The following is a 24,000-nucleotide window of genomic DNA, read 5'->3' on the forward strand; positions in this document are numbered from 1 at the left end:
CACACACACACACACACACACACACACACACACACACACACACACACATGTACACACACACACACACACACACACACATGTACACACACACACACACACACACATGTACACACACCCACACACACACACACATGTACACACACACACACACACACACACACACACACACACACACACACACACACACACACACACGTGACTTTGTGGCGCAGTGGTAGAGTTCCCGGCCGCCATTGCGGCGGTCCGGATTTGAATCCCGGCCAGGGCTGAAATCAATTCAGTACCGCTGCGCTGCGAGTCGTTACTTCTACTCTCGTGGGCGGGGACCTGGGTGTGTATGTGCGTGTAAGGTCACGGCATTACCCATACATCGGTCATAAGCTCTGAGCTCTCTTACGGGAGGGAAATAACTGTCGATCACGAGTCCAATACGTGATCCATGACCATGGTGAATCACACACACACACACACACACACACTTTCAACGAACGGACGGCTTGACGAACGCTCTGAAGAAAAGTGCAGATTGTGGATACCAACGCAAAGAGAAGTGCCTTTTTGTATTTGCAGGGGGGGGGAAATTGCTCGTGAGGTAGTGGGAAAGTAAGGAAAGAGGAGGAGGGGGAGGGATTGCTGGGGAAATGGAAGGAAATGAGGATGTGGAGGACTTGGCCCAGGCAGACGGGCGTAAGGTCAACATGAAACGACCACCGGACCAGCTCAGTGATGACGAAATGGCAAATAAAAATGTAAAGATTAGAAGTATAGAGAGGAGCAATACAGTAGAAAGTGACGAGAATATGTTCCAGGGATTTAAAGAGGGTGGGGGGGACACAACCCCCCCCCCCCGACTGATAAGACTAGAGGAGAGAGTTGATAAGGTGATCGAGGACTTGGAACGTAAGTTAGGTAGTGTAGACTCCATTTTCCAAAGAATTGAAAGGTTGGAACAACTAGAGAAGGCTAACAGAAACTTAACTGAAGAAGTAGAGGACCTAAAAAGACAGTTAGGAAATGTAAAGGAGGAGAATGAGAAATTGAAGAAGAATAGTAATGAAAACAGTGAGAAAATAGCTACAGAAGCTAAAAATTGGAGAATAACTCAAGAAGGGAATAAGGTTTCATTCACTGACATAGTCAAACAGCAATTGAAAGAACATAATGAAGACTCAGTTATTAAAGTGATGAGACAGAAGGAGAATATAGTAAGAGAATTAGCTGACAAAAAGAAATGTATAATTATATTAGGAATGGAAGAGAAACATAACCCAGATAGAACCGCAAGAATCAAGGAGGAAAATGAAAGGGTAAGCAGTTTATTAAAATTAGTCCAGGAAGATGAACCAGAAATTATAAAGGAAATTGAGGAAAAATTCAGACTCGGAAAATATAGTACAGATAAGACCAGACCAATTAAGATTAAATTCAGGTCACAAACAACGGCAGAGAAAATTCTATCCAAGACAGGGAAACTAGCAACAAATGATCAATATAAAAAGGTATGGATAAAAAGAGAAATGAATAAGGAGGAAAGAGAGGCAGAAAAGCAGAAAAGAATTGAAGCTAAGGCAAAAAACGAGGAAAGAACGGAGTCAGAGAAAGAGAGATTCTATTGGAGAGTAGTGAACATGAAAATAAAGCAGTTCGACATACTAAAGAAAAACACAAGGGAAACAGAGAATACAATGGAAGTGGCAGAAAACTAAGAGTGTCTTACACAAATATAGATGGATTGATAACAGGATTGAATGAACTGAATGATTATTTGAAAGAAAAAGAACCGGACATAATGGGAATTGTAGAAACAAAATTAAAAGGCCCACTACCACCCAACAGTGTAGGACATGATACATACAATTATTGGATTAGAAACAGAGAGAAAAAACAAGGGGGTGGAGTTATGTTCCTGACTAAGAAGGATATAAACGTGAAAGGTGTCATATATGGAAAGAATACAGTAGAGATGATTATGATAGAAGTGGAAGACCGAGATAAGAAGAGCAGAAAATTTGTGATCAATTATGTGCCTCCGAAAACAGCCTCATGGGAGGAGAGTGAACATAAAAGTATGTTAGAGGACACAAAGATAGCATTAACTAAAATAATGGAAGACGGAGGAAGAATAGTTATGATGGGCGACTTTAATTGCAAAGAAATCTGCTGGGAAGAAATGACAGTAAAGAGTGGTGATGACTCATGGGGAAATGCTCTACTTGAGATGATTACTGACCATTCAATGACACAATGGATACAAGAGAACACTAGGTATAGAAATGAAGAAGAACCATCGAGGCTAGACTTAATAATTACATCTGAACCTAGAATAGTGGACAAGATTGAATATAAAACACCAATAGGTAAAAGTGACCACATATTGATTGAACTGGAACTTAATGAAGAAAAATATATGAAAAGAAATTAACAATATAGAAAAGGAAGAATGATGTATGAAAAAACAAACTTTGATAAAATAAGAGAATTCTTCCAACAAGAAAACTGGGAAGAAATATACAAAGAAGAAACATCAGTGGAAGAGAAATGGAATATTTTGACAAAAATTTACAAAGAAGGAGTGGAAAAGTATGTCCCAAGACAAAAACAAGAAAAAGAATATGTAAAATGCTGGTACAACAAAAGTTGTAGGGAGTTAAAGGACAAAAGAGACAAAGCCTGGACCGGATGGAAAAAAGACAGAAGACCTGAAAAATGGAAAATATATACTGGTTATAGAAATGAATATGTACAAAAGTGCAGAGAGGAAAAAAGAAAATATGAAAAAGATGTTATAGAAAAGTGTAAAGATCAACCAAAACTATTCTACAGATTTGTAAACAATAAACTGAAAAACAAACAAGACTTGGAGAAATTAAGACAAGGAGGAGTTGAATACACTGAGGAAATGGAAATGGCAGAAATTATGAACAAACATTTTAAATCAGTGTTTACAAGGGAAAATATACAACCTGAAGAGATTGAGTGGAAGGAAAAAGTCCCCCCTATGGAAGAAATAGAAGTAACAAAGAATGAAATATTGACACACTTGGGTAATTTTGATGTCAGAAAATCGCATGGGCCAGATGAAATAGCAAACTGGATTCTGAAAGAATGCAGGAATGAACTGGCAGACAAAATACATAGCATAATAAGCAGTTCCTTAAAAGAAGGAAAAGTTCCAGAAGATTGGAAAAAAGCAAATATAGTACCTATATATAAAGGAGGAAATAAAGAAGAACCTACCAACTATAGACCAGTCTCTCTAACAAGTACAATAGCAAAAATATGTGAAAGAATTATCAAAAGTAGATGGGTAAAATACTTGGAAAAAAAACAACGTACTAAATCCAAGGCAATTTGGATTCAGACAAGGACGATCATGCGTCACCAATTTAATATGTTTCTATTCAAGGCTAATAGATATAATACAAGAAAGAGATGGATGGGCTGATTGTGCATTTCTAGACCTAAAAAAAGCTTTTGACAAAGTACCACATAAGAAGTTGCTTAAGAAATTAGAATATGAAGGAGGAATACAAGGTAAATTGCTAAATTGGATGGAAGACTTTTTGCAAGAAAGAAAAATGAGAGTAGTGATAAGAGATCAGCACTCAAAATGGAATGAAGTAATAAGCGGTGTCCCGCAGGGAACAGTTCTGGCCCCAATAATGTTTGCTATATATATTAATGATATGGATGAAGGAATTGAAAGCTATATGAGCTTCTTTGCAGATGATGCAAAATTACTGAAAAGAGTGAAAACTGAAGAAGATTGTGAATCACTACAGAGAGATCTAAATAAAGTACAAGAATGGAGTAGGAAGTGGGAGATGGAGTTCAATACAAAAAAGTGTAGTATAATGGAATTTGGAAAAAAGCAAAAACAGAATAACAGGATCATATAATTTGGGAGAAGGAGGAATAAAAAGAGTAGAAAATGAGAGGGACCTGGGAGTCATTGTTATGAATAATATGTCACCTGAGAAACATATAAATAAGATTTTTGGAGAAACTTATAATTTAATAAGAACAATCAAAGTGGCATTTACATACCTGGATGAAGAAATGGTGAGGAAAATCCTAATCACCCTGATAAGACCAAGATTAGAATATGCAGCAACGATATGGTCACCAAGTACAAAAAAATGTATAAAAAAACTTGAAAGAATACAAAGAGCAATTACAAAACTGGCACCAACACTCTCAAAACTATCATATGAAGAGAGACTACAAAAACTTAAACTACAGACACTAGAGCAAAGAAGAGAGAGAGGAGATTTGATAGCTATTTACAGAATCATGAAAGGCATAGAAATTACTGATAGAGAGAATCTGATAAAATGGGATGACAGAAATACAAGAGGACACGGAAAGAAAATAAAAAAAGACAGCTATAGAAGAGATTTGAAAAAGAACAGCTTTCCTCACAGAGCAATAGACAGTTGGAACAAGTTAGATGAGAAAGTGGTGTGTGCAAAAACAATACATGAATTTAAAAATAGTTTAGATAAAATGAGATATGAAGACGGGACCTCACGAGCATAGCTCCCCTTCCCGTAAAATACAACTAGGTACAACTAGGTAAATACACACTTTCAACGAACGGACGGCTTGAAGAACGTTCTGAAGAAAAGTGAAGATTGTGGATCCCAACGCAAAGAGAAGTGCCTTTTTGTATTTGCAGGGTGGGGGGAAATTGCTCGTGGGGTAGTGGGAAAGTAAGGAAAGAGGAGAGGGGGAGGGATTGCTGGGGAAATGGAAGGTAATGAGGAGGTGGAGGAAATGGCCCTGACGGGCCGCCGAAAGGTAGACAAACGACCCCAAGACGAGTTGGATGATGACGACATGTCTAATAGGAATGTGAAGATTAGAGGTATAGATAGGAGCAATATAGCAGAAAGTGATGAGAATATTTTCAAGGGATTTAAAGAGAGTGGGGGGGACACAAACCCCCCCCCCCCCCCGACTGACAAGACTAGAGAAGAAGGTTGATAAGGTGATCGAGGACTTGGAGAGTAGGTTAGGTCATATGAACACCATTTTACAAAGGGTTGAAAGATTGGAAGAACTGGAAAAGGCGAATAAAAACTTAACTGATGAAATAAAAGACCTAAAAAGACAGTTAAGAGAGGTAAAGGTGGAGAATGTGGAATTGAAGAAGAATAGTAAAGAAAACAGAGAAACGATAGCTAAAGAAAGTAAAAATTGGAAGAAAACCCAAGAAGGAAATAAGGTTTCATTCACTGACATAGTCAAACAGCAATTGAAAGAACATACTGAAGACTCAGTTATTAAAGTGATGAGACAAAAGGAGAATATAGTAAGGGATTTAGCAGACAAGAAGAAATGTATAATTATATTAGGAATGGAAGAGAAACACAACACAGATAGAACCACAAGAATCAAAGAGGAAAATGAAAAAGTAAGCCAATTACTAGAATCAGTTCAGGAAGATGAACCAGAAATTATGAAACAAATCGAAGAGAAATTTAGACTCGGAAAGTATAGCACAGACAAGACCAGACCAATTAAGATTAAATTCAAGTCACAAACAACGGCAGAGAATATCTTATCCAAAACAGGGAAACTAGCAACAAGTGAACAATACAAAAAGATATGGATAAAAAGAGAAATGAATAAAGAGGAAAGAGAGGAAGAAAAGCAGAAAAGACTGGAAGCTAAGGCAAAACACGAGAACAGAACGGAGTCAGAGAAAGAGAGATTCTATTGGAGAGTAGTGAACATGAAACTAAGGAAGTTCGACATACAAAAGAAAAACATAAGGGAAACAGAGAACACAATGGAAGTGGCAGAAAACTAAGAGTGTCTTACACAAATATAGATGGATTAATAACAGGATTGAATGAGCTGAATGATTATTTGAAAGAAAAAGAACCGGACATAATGGGAATTGTAGAAACAAAATTAAAAGGCCCACTACCACCCAACAGTGTAGGACATGATGCATACAATTATTGGATTAGAAACAGAGAGAAAAAGCAAGGGGGTGGAGTTATGTTCCTGACTAAGAAGGATATAAACGTGAAAGGTGTCATATATGGAAAGAATACAGTAGAGATGATTATGATAGAAGTGGAAGACAGAGATAAGAAGAGCAGAAAATTTGTGATCAATTATGTGCCTCCGAAAACAGCCTCATGGGAGGAGAGTGAATATAAAAGTATGTTAGAGGACACAAAGATAGCATTAACTAAAATAATGGAAGACGGAGGAAGAATAGTTATGATGGGCGACTTTAATTGCAAAGAAATCTGCTGGGAAGAAATGACAGTAAAGAGTGGTGATGACTCATGGGGAAATGCTCTACTTGAGATGATTACTGACCATTCAATGACACAATGGATACAAGAGAACACTAGGTATAGAAATGAAGAACCATCGAGGCTAGACTTAATAATTATATCTGAACCTAGAATAGTGGACAAGATTGAATATAAAACACCAATAGGTAAAAGTGACCACATATTGATTGAACTGGAACTTAATGAAGAAAAATATATGAAAAGAAATGAACAATATAGAAAAGGAAGAATGATGTATGAAAAACAAACTTTGATAAAATAAGAGAATTCTTCCAACAAGAAAACTGGGAAGAAATATACAAAGAAGAAACATCAGTGGAAGAGAAATGGAATATTTTGACAAAAATTTACAAAAAAGGAGTGGAAAAGTATGTCCCAAGACAAAAACAAGAAAAAGAATATGTAAAATGCTGGTACAACAAAAGTTGTAGGGAGTTAAAAGACAAAAGAGACAAAGCCTGGACCAGATTGAAAAAAGACAGAAGACCTGAAAAATGGAAAATATATACTGGTTATAGAAATGAATATGTACAAAAGTGCAGAGAGGAAAAAAAGAAAATATGAAAAAGATGTTATAGAAAAGTGTAAAGATCAACCAAAACTATTCTACAGATTTGTAAACAATAAACTGAAAAACAAACAAGACTTGGAGAAATTGAGACAAGGAGGAGTTGAATACACTGAGGAAATGGAAATGGCAGAAATTATGAACAAACATTTTAAATCAGTGTTTACAAGGGAAAATATACAACCTGAAGAGATTGAGTGGAAGGAAAAAGTCCCCCCTATGGAAGAAATAGAAGTAACAAAGAATGAAATATTGACACACTTGGGTAATTTTGATGTCAGAAAATCGCATGGGCCAGATGAAATAACAAACTGGATTCTGAAAGAATGCAGGAATGAACTGGCAGACAAAATACATAGCATAATAAGCAGTTCCTTAAAAGAAGGAAAAGTTCCAGAAGATTGGAAAAAAGCAAATATAGTACCTATATATAAAGGAGGAAATAAAGAAGAACCTACCAACTATAGACCAGTCTCTCTAACAAGTACAATAGCAAAAATTTGTGAAAGAATTATCAAAAGTAGATGGGTAAAATACTTGGAAAAAAACAACGTACTAAATCCAAGGCAATTTGGATTCAGACAAGGACGGTCATGCGTCACCAATTTAATATGTTTCTATTCAAGGCTAATATATATAATACAAGAAAGAGATGGATGGGCTGATTGTGCATTTCTAGACCTAAAAAAAGCTTTTGACAAAGTACCACATAAGAAGTTGATTAAGAAATTAGAATATGAAGGAGGAATACAAGGTAAATTGCTAAATTGGATGGAAGACTTTTTGCAAGAAAGAAAAATGAGAGTAGTGATAAGAGATCAGCACTCAAAATGGAATGAAGTAATAAGCGGTGTCCCGCAGGGAACAGTTCTGGCCCCAATAATGTTTGCTATATATATTAATGATATGGATGAAGGAATTGAAAGCTATATGAGCTTCTTTGCAGATGATGCAAAACTACTGAAAAGAGTGAAAACTGAAGAAGATTGTGAATCACTACAGAGAGATCTAAATAAAGTACAAGAATGGAGTAGGAAGTGGGAGATGGAGTTCAATACAAAAAAGTGTAGTATAATGGAATTTGGAAAAAGCAAAAACAGAATAACAGGATCATATAATTTGGGAGAAGAAGGAATAAAAAAAGTAGAAAATGAGAAGGACCTGGGAGTCATTGTTATGAATAATATGTCACCTGAGAAACATATAAATAAGATTTTTGGAGAAACTTATAATTTAATAAGAACAATCAAAGTGGCATTTACATACCTGGATGAAGAAATGGTGAGGAAAATCCTAATCACCCTGATAAGACCAAGATTGGAATATGCAGCAACGATATGGTCACCAAGTACAAAAAAATGTATAAAAAAACTTGAAAGAATACAAAGAGCAATCACAAAACTGGCACCAACACTCTCAAAACTATCATATGAAGAGAGACTACAAAAACTTAAACTACAGACACTAGAGCAAAGAAGAGAGAGAGGAGATTTGATAGCTATTTACAGAATCATGAAAGGCATAGAAATTACTGATAGAGAGAATCTGATAAAATGGGATGACAGAAATACAAGAGGACACGGAAAGAAAATAAAAAAAGACAGCTATAGAAGAGATTTGAAAAAGAACAGCTTTCCTCACAGAGTAATAGACAGTTGGAACAAGTTAGATGAGAAAGTGGTGTGTGCAAAAACAATACATGAATTTAAAAATAGTTTAGATAAAATGAGATATGAAGACGGGACCCCACGAGCATAGCTCCCCTTCCCGTAAAATACAACTAGGTAAATACAACTAGGTAAATACACACACACACGTGGCGCTGTGGTTAGAGTTCTCGCCTGCCACTACGACGGTCCGGGTACGACTCCGGCCCAGGGCTGAAATAATTTCAGTATCGCAGCACTGTGGGGTGCTACTCCAACTCTCGTGGCCGGGTTGTTAGGGGTGTGTATACATATATATATATATATATATATATATATATATATATATATTATAAATATGCATATATATAATGTGTATATATATATATATATATATATATATATATATATATATATATATATATATATATATGCTAATAAGAACACGGGTACGTGTGTTCACTTATACAAAGTAGACCACTTGGAAAAAGAAACTAACGAAGCAGAGCGCTTTCGCATACTTTTTGCACCGGATGTAATATACGAAAGCGCTCTGCTTCGTTAGCTTCTTTTTCCAAGTGGTCTACTTTGCACATATATATATATATATATATATATATATATATATATATATGTATATAAATATATATATATATATATATATGTATGTATGTATAAAATAATTCCGACTGTTATCCCGGATTCGAACCGGGCACGTAAAATCCGGGGATGACACTCGGAATTATTTGATCCGACATCACCGTCACTGGTGATTCTATTCAGATATATATATATATATATATATATATAATATATATATATATATATATATATATATATATATATATACACACATTGAGATAGATTTTGTGTGCGGACGGTGTGCGCGTGGCTCCCGTGTTTTTGGGGGTTTTATCGCGCGGGGGGAGTGCCAAAGGAGGGGATAGGTTTCTAAGTGACTTGTGAATGGATAATCTATGCATCGCTCACAGATGCAGTGACTAGCTGAGCCAGTGGCAGCTACAATTAGGAAAACAAATTTGAAATTTGAAAGGAAGAATCGAAACGCCCGAGGCCGAGCTTGTGGACGGCTAGGCCTCCTCCTCCTCCTCCCTCTCTCCTCCTCATTCCTACTCACTCCTCGTTAAGTCTCCCCCCCCTCCTCCTTCTCCTCCTCCCTTTTTTGTATCCTTCTCTTTCTTCTCTTTTCGATTTCTTTTCCGAACTTTTAATCATCCTGACTTTACTGCTCATCGTGGTAAAGGCGGAAAGGATAAACCTGGCACAGAGAAGTAATCTTAAATGGCTTGTCTAAATCCCCGAGTGGGGCCGAAGCTGTCGTCGTTGCGAGTACGCGTGTTTTTAAGTGTCTTCAGTTCAAGAGTTCGCCATCGGTGCTTCGGTTCCTGCCGTGAATAGTATATACACGTGAAAACTTACGACATGGCGTCAGGGATGACCGGTATGTTTTTAGCCCTGCTGGGAGCGGTCTTGCTGATCAACGTAGCTGCAAGTGGTCAACCTTCATACGTTGCAGTGGGCATTCCTGGTTACCCTCCGCTCCTCTTTAATATTTTGGTGAGAGACAAAATCTCAAGGATCTCTTTTAACCACCATACTCTGTGCCACCTCCTTCCCCCGCCTGCCTCAGCAACAGAAGGCAGAAAGTAGCGTCTGATTCCTTTATCTAACCAAAGGGGAAGTTCTCATATAACACCGAAGAGAAAAATAAACACTTCCAAGCTTCTGGTGTCCCACGCCCTCCTTCTCTGTGATATACATCCCTGTCCTGGCCCAGCTGCAACGAGAGTCCCAAAACACCCATGTGTAAGCTGTCTAAAAGGAGTCCGCCGCAACAGTAGAGCCATCAGCTGCAAGTCATGTGGGGAATGGACTTATATCAAGTGTTGTGGAATTTCTCTCGAAACCTACAATGCTGCCTTGGTGAACGAGGACATTCTCCACTTCACTTGCAATGGGTGTACACTCAAAGAACTACCAGGACCCCCCATGTCCGATGGTGAGAATGACCCTATACCTGTTAACACCGATCGCTGTGCCTCGCCCCAATCAACACCCGGCGATGATTTCAACTGCTTCAACAAGCGGGGCCTCCACTTCGTGCACCTGAATGCCAGAAGCCTTCCACCTAAGATAGACGAGTTCCGTCTACTGGCGCGGCGGACCAGGGCCCCAGTCATCGGTGTCACCGAAACTTGGCTAGACAGTACCATCTCCGACTCAGAAATTGCGATACCGGGTTATAGTGTTGTGCGTAATGATAGAAAGAGGACCGGAGGAGGGGTATGTACTTTCATTTGCAATGATTTAGCATTCAACCCCCGTACAGACCTTATGAGTAACGAGGGGCTCGAAGCTGTGTGGGTAGAAATATTGTTACCTAAATCGCATCCCATCTTATGTGGGGTCTGTTACAGACCACCGAAACAGATGTCTTTCTATAGCGCATTAGAATCTACCTGTTTCAATCGGGTCAATATGCATGACCAAGAAATTATTATCCTAGGTGATTTTAATACGAATCTGGCAAGTACAAATAATAACCTTGTTAAGGCAATGAGAGACTTGCTAAAATCTCATGGCCTGACACAACTGATTGACGAGCCTACTAGAATAACAGGCACATCCAGGTCCATCATAGATCTTATCCTGGTCTCCGATTGTAATAAGATAACGCAGGCCGGTGCTTGTGATTATGGTCTTAGTGGCCGCAAACTCATATGTTGTACTAGGAAAGCTAGGAAGACGATTTACAACAAGCACAACACAGTAAAGCTTCGTTCCATAAAGCATTACTCACGGGAACATTTTGTAGATGAACTGGGTAGGACAGACTAAATTGTACCGATGTTTATGAGGCCTGGTCTAATTTTAAGTATATACATACATATATATATATATATGTATATATGTATATATATATACATATATATATATATATATAATATATATACATACATATATATATATATATATATACATATAACATGCATGTATACATATATATATATATATATATATATATACATAGGGGTAAAGGGAGTAAATCAAATTTCCAAAACTCATAGGAAACACAAAACTTATAATGAACACAAAAATACAGCACACAGCAAACAAAATACAAGAAACGAATACAAAAAATACACCCAAAAAAATACAAGCAGAACAAAACAATTTTCAAGACGTTTCGCAGATCTTTCTGCATCCTCAATTGAAGTGAAGAAGAAAGGAAAAGGGCGCATATTTTAAATGAAATGAAAATTAAAATATGCTCCCTTTTCCTTTCCTTTCCCAATTTATATGATCCCACTATTCTTTTTTTTTCTTCTTCCAAATTCCATTACACTACACTTTTTAGTATTGAGCTCCATCTCCCACTTCCTACTCCATTCCCATACTTAATTGAGATCACTCTGAAGTGACTTACAATCTTCTACAGTGTTCACTTTTTTCAACAATTTTGCATCGTCCGCAAAGAAGCTCGTATAACTTTCAATTCCTTTATCCATATCATTAATATGTATAGCAAACATTATTGGGGCCAGAACTGTTCCTTGTGGAACTCCACTAATCACTTCATCCCAATTAGAGTGTTTGTCTTTAATCACCATTCTCATTTTTCTTACATGCAAAAAGTCTTCCATCCAATTTAGTAATTTACCTTGTATTCCTCCTGCAGTTTCTAATTTCTTTAGCAATTTCTTATGTGGCACCTTATCAAAAGCTTTTTTCAGGTCTAGAAATGCACAATCAGCCCATCCATCTCTTTCTTGTATTACATCTATTAGCCTTGAATAGAAACACATTAGGTTTGTGACACATGATCGTCCTTGTCTAAATCCAAATTGTCTTGGATTTAGTACGTTGTTTTTTTTCCAGATGCCTTACCCATCTACTTTTGATAATTCTTTCACAAATTTTAGCTCTCGTACTTGTAAGAGAGACCGGTCTACATTTGCTCTTTTCCAATCTTCTGGAACTTTTCCTTCTTTCAATGAACTGTTTATTAGATTATGTGTTTTGTCTGTTAGTTCATTCCTGCATTCTTTCAAAATCCAATTTGCTATTTCATCTGGTCCATGCAATTTTCTGACATCGAGGTTACTCAAGTGATTCATTATTTCATTCCTTGATACTTCTATCTCTTTCATAGGGGGGACTTTCTCCTCCCACTCGATATCTCTAATTTGTATGTTCTCCCTCGTAAACACCGATTTAAAATGCTTGTTCATAATTTCTGCTATTTCTATTTCCTCTGTGTATTCAACTCCTCCTTGTCGTAGTTTCTCTAATTCTTGTTATTTTTTCAGTTTGTTCTTTGCAAATCTAAAATAGTTTTGGTTGATTTTTACACTTACTATGATATCTTTTTCATATTTTCTTTTTTCTTCTGTGCACACTAGTGCATATTCATTTCTATAACTAGTATAAATTTTCCATTTTTCAGGTCTTTTGTCTTTTTTCCATTTTATCCAGGCTTTATCCCTATTGTCTTTTAACTCCCTATATCTTTTGTACCAACATTGTGCACATCCTTTTTCTTGTTTTTGTCTTAGAACACACTTTTCCGCTCCTTCTTTATAGATCTTTTCAAAATATTCCTTTCCCAGTCTGCTTTTTGAAAGAATTCTCTAATTTCATTAAAAGAAAAACATACGTCAATCTTCCCTTTCTATATTGTTTCTTTTTTTCCCATGTATTTTTCCTCGTTTATTTTTAGTTCAACCAACATATGGTCACTTTTACTTATCGGTTTCTCATATTCAATCTTGTCCACTATTTCGGGTTCTGATGTGATTATTAGGTCCAATATTGATGGTTCTTCCTCATTTCTATACCTAGTATTCTCTTGTATCCATTGCGTCATTGCATGTTCTATAATCATATCAAGTAGTACAATTCCCCATAGGTCGTCTCCACCCTTCACTGTCATCTCTTCCCAGCAGATTTCTTTACAATTAAAGTCACCCATTATAACTATTCTTCCTCCGTCTTCCATTATCTTATTTAGTGTTATCCTTGAGTCTTCTAACATACTTTTGTGTTCTCTCTCTTCCCATGAAGCCGTTTTAGGAGGCACATAATTTACTACAAACGTCCTTCACTTCCATCATAATCATCTCTACTCTATTCTTTCCATATGTGACATTCCTCACATTTATATCCTTAGTCAGGAGCATAACTCCACCCCCTTGTTTTGTCTCTCTGTCTCTAATCCAATAATTATATGCACCATGCCCTACACTGTTGGGTGGTAGTGGACCTTCCTTCTTAGTCAGGAACATAACTCCACCCCCTTGTTTTACCTGTCTCTAATCCAATAATTATATGCACCATGTCCTACACTGTTGGGTGGTAGTGGACCTTTCAATTTTGTCTCTATAATTCCCATTATGTCCGGTTCTTTTTCCTTTAGGTAATCATTCAGTTCGTTCAAGCCTGTTATTAAGTCATCTATATTTGTGTAAGACACTTTTAATTTTCAGCTACTTCCATCGTATTTTCTGTTTCCCTTCCGTTTTTCTCTGCTATGAACCATTTCCTCACTTTCATATCCACTACTCTCCAATAGAATTTTTCTTTTTCTGACTCTGTTCTTTTCTCGTTTTTTTCCTTATCCTCTAGTCTTTTTGTTTTCTCATCCTCTATTTCCTCTTTATTCATTTCTCTTTTTATCCATACCTGTTTATACTGATCACTTTCTGCTACTTTCCCTGTTTTTGCTAAGATATTCTCTGCTGTCGTTTGTGACCTGAATGTAACCTTAATTGGTCTGGTCTTATCTGCATTGTATTTCTCTATTCTATATATTTCTTCAATTTCTTTCCCTGTTTCTTGTTCATCCTCTTGAACTACTTCTAATATCTTGTTTACCTTTTCCTTCTCCTCTTCTACTCTTGTATTCCTATTTGGATTATGCTTCTCTTCCATCCCTAATATAATTATACATTTATTTTTGTCCGCTAAGTCTCTTACTATATTCTCCTTCTCTCTCATCACTTTAATTACTGTGTCCTTAATTTGTTCTTTCATCTGTTGTGTCACTGTATGATTATATACAATTTTGTTGGTCTCTTGGACTTTTTTCAAACCCTGTGCTTCTTTTGCTATGGACTCTTTATTCTCTTTATTATTTTTCTTTAATTCCTCATTCTCATCTTTTACTTCTTTTAACCGTCTTTTTAATTCTTCTATTTCTTTAGTTAGGTTTTGGTTCTTTTTTAGTTCTTCCAATTTATAAACTCTGCGTAATCCGTGTAAGTTGGCTGAACCTAACATCCCAATGTTTGTTCATTTTCTCTAGTTTTTCCTCTAGACTTGCTAATCGGGGGAGGTTGGCATCCCCCCTTCATTAAATCCATGGAAATTGTTATCTCCACTTTCTATTGTGTTGTTCTTATCTATATTCCTAAATTTAATGCTTTTACTCATATTTTCGACTTCACCTACATCGTCTGCAGCCCTCGTGTTGACATTTCTTCTGACGTCCGGGGGAGCCCGTTCGTCTCCTTCCTCATTTCCTGTGTGTGTGTGTGTATTTACCTAGCTGTATTTACCTAGTTGTATTTTGCAGGAAGGGGAGCTATGCTTGTGGTGTCGCGCCTTTGTATCTTGCAGTGTCTAGTTTGCTTTTAAACTCATGAATGGTTTTTGCGCATACTTTTTCATTATCCAGTTTGTTCCAAGTGTCTAAAACTCTATGAGGAAAACTGTTTTTCTTCAGTTCTCTTCTGTAGCTATGTTTTTTATTTTCTCTCCATGTCCTCTTGTGTTTCTCTTGTCCCAGTTTAGTAAGTCCTCTCTATCGAGTGTCTCTGTGCCTTTCATGATTCTGTATGTGGTCAGTAGGTCACCTCTCTCTCTTCTTTGCTCCAGCGTCGGTAACTCCAATTTAGCCAATCTCTCATCATACGATAGGTTTGCAAGTGCAGGTGCCACTTTTGTTGCTGCTCTCTGAATTCTTTCTATTTTCTTTATATCATTTTTGGTACTGGGTGACCACAATGTCGCCGCATATTCAAGTCTAGGCCTTATCAATGTAACCAATATTTTTTTTCCCGTGTATTCGTCCAAGTATGCAAATGACAATTTTGTTGATCTTAGAAAGTTGTATGCCTCCCCAACAATTTTGTTAATCTGTTTGTCATAGGACAAGTCGTTTGTGATAATTACACCCAAATCTTTTTTGGATCCTTCCTTCTTTACCTCCTTGGTTCCAATTGTATATTTTCCTGATATTCTGTTTTTGCTTTTTCCAAACTCCATTATGCTTCACTTCTTAGTATCAAAGTCCACTTCCCATTTCTGACTCTAGTTCCATACCTTATTCAGGTCTTCCTGCAGTGCTTCACAGTCCTTATCAGTTTCTACTTTCCTTAACATTTTGGCGTCGTCTGCAGAGAAGCTCATGTAACATTTCACATCCTTATCCATGTCATTCACATAAATAGCAAACATTATTGGTGCCAATACAGATCCTTGCGGTACTCCACTGATCACCTCTTTCCAATCTGAATATTTTTCTCTGAGCACTACTCTCATCTTTCTACCAGTCAGGAAGTCCTCCATCCATTTTAGTAGGTTCCCGTGTATTCCTCCTATGTGTTCCAGTTTTTCTAGTAATTTTCTGTGTGGTACTTTGTCAAAAGCTTTTTGCAAGTCTAGGAAGGCACAATCAGCCCATCCATTTCTTTCTTGCACTATGTCTATTCTTGTGTGTATTCTATATTCCCTTGGCGTACTTTCACCATTTCCTGTTTGTGTTTAAGTTTACCATTCACATATCGATAGAATAGTTTGGGTTGCTCTTTGCATTTATCTATAATATCCTTTTCATGGTTCCTTTTCTCCTCTCTTCTCACTTTAACATACTCATTTCTATTGTTTATATAAATTTGCCATTTACTAGTTTTTTTTTTTATCTTTTCTCCACCTTTTCCAAGTTTTGTCCCTTCTGCCTTTTGCCTCACTGCATCTTTTGTTGAACCAACAATTAATGTACACTCTCTCGCTTTTATCTTGGTACATGCCTGTTTACCCCTTAATTGTAACTTTCCATCAAGATGTGTGTGTGTATTTACCTAGTTGTATTTTACGGGAAGGGGAGCTATGCTCGTGAGGTCCCGTCTTCATATCTCATTTTATCTAAACTATTTTTAAATTCATGTATTGTTTTTCCACACACCACTTTCTCATCTAACTTGTTCCAAATGTCTATTACTCTGTGGGGAAAGCTGTTCTTTTTCAGATCTCTTCTATAACTGTCTTTCTTGATTTTCTTTCCGTGTCCTCTTGTATTTCTACCATCCCATTTTATTAGATCCTCTCTGTCAATAGTTTCTATGTCTTTCATGATTCTATAAATAGTTATCAAATCTCCTCTCTCTCTTCTTTGCTCTAATGTCTGTAGCTCAAGTTTTGCTAGTCTCTCTTCATATGATAGTTTTGAGAGTGTTGGTGCCAATTTTATAATTGCTCTTTGTATTCTTTCAAGTTTTGTTATACATTTTTTGTACTTGGTGACCACATCGTTGCTGCATATTCCAATCTTGGTCTTATCAAAGTGATTAGTATTTTCTTCACCATTTCTTCATCCAGGTATGTAAATGCCACTTTGGTTGTTCTTATTGAATTATAAGTTTCTCCAAAATTTTTGTTTATAGGTTTCTCAGGTGACATATTATTCATAATAAGGACTCCCAGGTTCTTCTCATTTTCTACTTTTTTTATTCCTTCTCCCAATTTATATGATCCTACTATTCTTTTTTTGCTTCTTCCAAATTCCATTGTACTACACTTCTTAGTATTGAGCTCCATCTCCCACTTCCTGCTCCATTCCCATACTTTATTGAGATCACTCTGTTGTGACTCACAATCTTCTTCAGTGTTCACTGTTTTCAACAATTTTGCATCATCCGCAAAGAAGCTCATATAACTTTCAATTCCTTCATCCATATCATTAATATATATAGCAAACATTATTGGGGCCAGAGCTGTTCCTTGTGGAACACCACTTATCACTTCATCCCAATTAGAGTGTTGTCTCTTATCACCATTCTCATTTTTCTTTCTTGCAAAAAGTCTTCCATCCATTTCATCAGTTTGCCCTGTATTCCTCCTGTAGTTTCTATAGTAGACGCAACGAGAAGTGGCCGCTAAGGCGGGGTTAGGGAATTTCCCGGTGTTGCCACATCTCCACAGATAACACGGCCCGCACGGCTCGCCCACCCACCCGCCCGCTCTCTCTCTCTCTCTCTCTCTCTCTATATATATATATATATATATATATATATATATATATATATATATATATGTGTGTGTGTGTGTGTGTGTGTGTGTGTGTGTGTGTGTGTGTGTGTAATGTATTTATCCATGGCGAGAACGTGCGTGTGGATGCAATGCTTTCTGAATGCAGTGTGGGGGCGTGGCCAGAGAAGGGATGGAGTGGCAACGTCGCTCTCTCCCGCTCATATGCCATGTCCACGACTCGAGGAAACAAAACCTTTGTATAGAAAGCAATTTCTTTGATTTTTACCTCAGTGGTGGTGTGTGACAAAAATTATAATATCATTATATGTGGCAACATTATAAAATTATAAAATAGAATTTAGAATAGAATAAAATTATAAAATAATTATATGTGGCAACACAGGGGGAATCCCCGTGCTCTGCCCTAACGGCCAGTTTTCGATGCAGCGAGTATAATTTTTTGAGCAACTTCTTGTGTGGCACCTTGTCAAAAGCTTTTTTCAGGTCTAGAAATGCACAATCAGCCCATCCATCTCTTTCTTGTATTATATCTATTAGCCTTGAATAGAAACATATTAAGTTTGTGACACCTAATCGTCCGTGTCTGAATCCAAATTGCCTTGGATTTAGTACGTTGTTTTTTCTAAATGCCTTACCCATCTACTTTTGATCATTCTTTCACAGATTTTTGCTATCGTGCTTGTTAGAGAGACTGGTCTATAGTTTGTAGGGTCTTCTTTGTTTCCCCCTTTATATATAGTACTATATTTGCTCTTCTCCAATCTTTTGGAACTTTTCCTTCTTTCAATTAACTGTTTATCAGGCAATGTATTTTGTCTGCCAGTTCATTCCTACATTCTTTCAAAATCCAGTTTGCTATTTCATCTGGTCCATGCGATTTTCTGACATCAAGATTACTTAAGTGTTTCATTATTTCATTCCTTGTTACTTCTATTTCTTCCATAGGGGGACTTTCTCCTCCCATTCGACATCACTAGGTTGTATGTTCTCCCTTGTAAACACTGATTTAAAATGCTTGTTCATAATTTCTGCCATTTCTATTTCTTCTGTGTATTCAACTCCTTGTCGTAGTTTCTTTAAATCTTGTTTGTTTTTCACTTTGTTATTTACAAATCTAAAATAGTTTTGGTTGGTCTTTACATTTTTCTATGACATCTTTTTCGTATTTTCTTTTTTCTTCTCTGCACACTTGTACATATTCATTTCTATAACTAGTATATATTTTTCATTTTTGAGGTATTTTGTCTTTTTTTCCATTTTGTCCAAGCTTTTCCTCTTTTGTCTTTTAACTCTCTACTACTTTTGTTTTACCAGCACTCTACATACTCTTTTTCTTGCTTTTGTCTTGGGACATACTTTTCCACTCTTTCTTTATAAATTCTTGTCAAAATATTTCATTTCTCTTCCACTGTTGTTTCCTCTTCGTACATTCTTTCCCAGTCTTCTTTTTGAAAGAATTCTCTTATTTGATAAACAAAAAAAATTTGTCATACATCAATCTTCCTTTTCTATATTGTTCATTTCCTTTTATGTATTTTCCTCATTTAGTTCCATTTCAACCAATATGTGGTCACTTTTACTTACTGGTGTCTTATATTCATTCTTTTCCACTATTTCAGGTTCTAATGTGATTATTAGGTCCAGTCTCGATGGTTCTTCTTCATTTCTATACCTAGTGTTCTCTTGAATCCATTGCATCATTATATGGTCAATAATCATATCAAGTATTACGTTTCCCCATGAGTCCTCTCCACCCTTTACTGTCATCTCTTCCCAGCAGACTTCTTTACAATTAAAGTCACCCATTCTAACTATTCTTCCCCCATCTTCCATTATCTTATTTAATGTTATCCTTGTGCTTCTAACACACTTTTATATTCTCTCTCTTCCCACGAGGCTGTTTTAGGAGACACATAATTTATTACAAACTTTCTGCTCTTCCTATCTTTGTCTTCCGCTTCCATCATAATCATCTCTACTCTATTCTTTCCATATGTGATATTCTTCACGTTTATATCCTTCTTAGTCAGGAACATAACTCCACCCCCTTGTTTTGCCTCTCTGTTTCTAATTCAATAATTATATGCACCATATCCTACACTGTTGGGTGGTAGTGAACCTTTCAATTTTGTCTCTATAATTCCCATTATGTCCGGTTCTTTTTCCATCAGATAACCATTCAGTTCATTCAATCCTGTTATTAATCCACCTATATTTGTGTAAGACACTCTTAATTTTCTGCTACTTCCATTGTATTTTCTGTTTCCCTTTTGTTTTTCTCTGTTATGTGCCATTTCCTCACTTTCATATTCACTACTCTCCAATAGAATTCCTCTTTTTCTGACTCTGTTCTGTTCTAGTTTTTTTTTCCTTAGCTTCTTGTCTTTTTGTTTTCTCATCCTCTCTTTCCTCTTTATTCATTTCTCTTTTTTTATCCATACCTTTTTTTATTGTTCACTGTCTGCTAGTTTCCCTGTTTTTGCTAAGATATTCTCTGCTGTCTTTTGTGACCTGAATGTAACCTTAATTGGTCTGGTCTTATCTTTACTATATTTCCCGAGCTATACATCTCTTCAATTTGTTTCCCTATTTCAGGTTCATCTCCCTGAACTAATTCTAATATATTATTTACTTTTTCTTTTTCCGCCTTGATTCTTGTGGTTCTATTTAGATTATACTCTTCTATTTCTAATATAATTATACATTTCTTTTTATCTGCTAAGTCTCTTACTATATTCTCCTTCTGTCTCATCACTTTAATAACTGTGTCTTCAGTCTATTCTTTCATCTGCTGTGTCACTATATCTTTAAATACAATTTTGTTGTTTTCTTGGATTTTTTCCCTGTGCTTCTTTTGCTATGGACTCTTTATTCTCTTTATTATTCCTCTTTAATTCCTAATTCTCATATATTACTTCTTTTAACTGTCTTTTTAATACTTCTATTTCTTTAGTTAGTTTTTTGTTCGCCTTTTCTAGTTCTTCAAATTTTTCAACTCTCTGCGTGATCTGTGTAAGTTGACCGAACCTATCCTCCCAATGTTTGACAATTTTCTCAAGTTTTTTTTTCTAGGCTCCCCCACCTCATTAAATCCATGGAAGTTATTATCTTCGCCTTCCATTGTGCTGTTCTTACCTATATTTCTAATATTTACATTTTTGTTAATCCCTTCATCATCACCAAAATCCTCCGGGCCGCGTTTGTTGACATGGCGTCTGCCTGCCTTGACCAAGTCCTCCCCTTCCTCATTTCCTTCCATTTCCCTCAGTAACCCCTCCCCTTCTCCTATTTCATCACCTTCCCACTACACTACGTGCTTTCCCCTTCCCTATAAACACAAAAAGGTACTTCCTCGACGTTGAGATCCACGAAAATTTCCCTTCTTTTTCGGAGCTCCAATCTTCGCTGTGAATCCGTCTACGTGTGTGTGGTGTTATTTTCCTTGTTATTTTTTCGGCATAATTAGAATCACACGTTCAAGTATTTACTTCTGGATCCATAGATATACAATTACATATATAAATGCATACATGCATGCATTAATCCATTACATATGGTCTGTACAAGCTTTGCTGTTTTTTTTTTTTTTTTTCAACTGACAAATGATTCCCTTACCTTTGTTTTTCATAATTTCACTATGTACCGGACACTTTTGCCAATTTTCAGTTCATCAAATAAAAGAATCTACAAACAACTGCAATTTTCTCATTCATATTTTAAAATCATATGATAAATTTTATTATTCTATGATACTCATCTCAATGTTGTGTATTTCATCACTATATACAATATGTGATCCCAAAAATGAACGGAACGATTAAAACGTGAAGTTGCCAATAAATGAAATCCTATGATAAATTTGAAAAATATCTTAATAATTTATCAAAAAATTTGATGCTATAGTAACATTAAAAAAATATATCAAACGAAGCAAAGGCGAGCTTAGAAAATAAAAGCGGAATAGTTTAGTAACAAAAAACCGGGATATACTGTACGTAAACAGGAATAAATTAGAAACCGTAACAGGTTCGTCTTTTAGGCGGGCCGCTGCCCGATTTCAAAGACGTCATATTAGTGCGTAGTATGCTTGTGTATGTATTTTTCAGATGCGTGTGTAGTGGTTTGGTTCGAACAAGCCAGGGAAAATGAAATTCACTTTGGTCTCTTATTCTAATCTCTTTGGTAAAACCACAAGTAATAGCCACTGGTTAGTGGATCTGATCAGTCGTAGCTAGACGGTGAGCCTAACGTCAGAGGCGGTGGCGGCTGATGACGGCGAGACTCGATGGGACTGCTACAAGACTGGACGAGATGTTGTTGCTGCTGCCGTGGCTATTACTATTCTGCCCTGACTGGCCGCCGCTGCCCTATTTAAGGGTCGCTCGCGGCTCAGCGTAGTTGGCAAGAGAGGTCGCTAGCCGCTCGAGAACCATTTGCTGGCTCCTGATTGGCTAGCTCATATTCACCTCTTGCCAACTATGGGAAGTGTGTGACCGCCTGTGGCTGCGTCACTACACGTGTTTAGCGTATTTTTTGTAGACCTCTTCTCATGTGAATTGGTACGTGATTATATAATGTTTGATCACGATGAATGTATATAAACTTGGTATTTATTGTTTTCCATCGTTTCATATCCGGCGGTAGTTTATTCTATTTATATAACATTCTTTCAGAGAAACTGATCTTCTTGGCCGATGAAGCTCCATTATTTAATACCTATTTAAATTTTCTTTTCCTTTTAAGCTAAACAAAATAGGCAATAACCGCAGGACAACATCTTAAAAAAAGAAAAAAACATAATTTTCGTCCTTTTGAGCATTGCATGATATAAATACTAACTCAAACTTTTGCTACCCAACTCTTTTACTGACCCCCAGGGATGGCCTTCCTTCATTTGCTGCTATTTCTCGCCTGCATACTACCCCTGACGTGGACCGCGCCCGGGGCAGATGCCAACAGATTGGCGGAGGAGGACATTCCATGGTGGAATGTTAATAAGTTCCTCCTTAGCACCATCAACAACGGCATTCAGCACAAGAATATGAAGGTGAAAAAGAACGAATGTTGGGGTGTGAAAGTAAAAGCACGATGATATTAATAGTAGTATAAGAGTTAAATATACCATACCAACGAAGTATAGGTAGTATTGACGGGTCAAATCCAGGTGTGAGATGATCCTGACAAAATGTTGGAGACCATCTATTCCAGACTACTGTGAACATGCTAGCCACATATCGCAGCTAAAGTAAGCGGAAGAAAGCACAAGCACAGTGCCATCCTATGAGATAGAAAAATACTCATGATACAGAGAACTGCACTGAACAAACAGCCAAACAAAACCCACCATGAAATGATGAAGCAAGGAAACTGAATACTGGGTAAAGTTTTAGAAGTGCACACCTATACGATATAGGAATAGAAAATCTATAATTTTGTTAATTATGATACAACATTGTAATATACATTTTTCTTGGAAGTTGATAACAAAAAAGTTGCTAAAACCGATTTACTAACGAACGAAAGCGCGGCGGGTGAATGATACAACATGTTTGTTTTGACAGATGCCGAGGTCGAAGAAATGAAAGGACGATAAATTCGTCTATTCTAACCTAACATACCTAATCTAAGCTGTATTTAGTAATGCTGTACCTGTAGTTCTAAAGATCATCCTGATCGTCGTCACGAATACTGACGGCCTGATTAAGTATTTGATCGGGCTGCAGGGAATAGAGTTATTGCATAGCATGAAGGCCAATTGTCTTTATAACAGCGCTTATTAACGTCACCTGGAGTTGGAGAACACCCGGTGCACAACGTGAGAGTATCTTCTGAATTACCTTGACTGGACTAGACAGATATCTTGATTCAATGCTTGCAGTTTCGTTCGGTAGTATATTTGTTTTAAGCAAGGTTTTTTGTTATTGATTTCCACCAAGAGAAACGAATATTACGTTGATGTATTATAATATACAAAATTAACAATTAATTTTCTAATGCTATATCGTGTAGATGTGCACTTCGGAAAAAAAAACCTAATATTACAGCTAAAAAAGAGATGATTGAACAGAAAATCAAAGACTCGTAGAAATCAAAGAATGGAAGAGAACAAAGCAATAGAAAACAGAAATGATCTAAAGTACCTTTCTAGCTGTTGCAAAACATTATCCAGGGCAAAAAC

At 36.7% G+C, this 24,000-nt stretch overlaps 1 protein-coding gene across 4 annotated transcripts in view; it reads left to right on the plus strand.

Annotated features, from left to right (window-relative positions):
• The window catches only part of LOC143019524 (VWFA and cache domain-containing protein 1-like), a 124,687-nt gene that overhangs the window by 775 nt on the left and 99,912 nt on the right, over window positions 1–24,000 (plus strand). For 3 of the 4 annotated variants that reach the window (XM_076175210.1, XM_076175212.1, XM_076175211.1), the window contains exon 2: window positions 22,700–22,869. The exons of the other annotated variant lie outside the window; for it this stretch is intronic. In XM_076175210.1, coding sequence (XP_076031325.1) covers window positions 22,700–22,869 — 170 coding nt within the window. The remainder of the gene's footprint in view (window positions 1–22,699; window positions 22,870–24,000) is intronic. 4 annotated transcript variants of the gene reach the window in all.

The sequence above is a fragment of the Oratosquilla oratoria genome, chromosome 37 (assembly GCF_046742065.1).
Source record: "Oratosquilla oratoria isolate Oo_2021 chromosome 37, ASM4674206v1, whole genome shotgun sequence".
NCBI lineage: Eukaryota > Metazoa > Arthropoda > Malacostraca > Stomatopoda > Squillidae > Oratosquilla > Oratosquilla oratoria.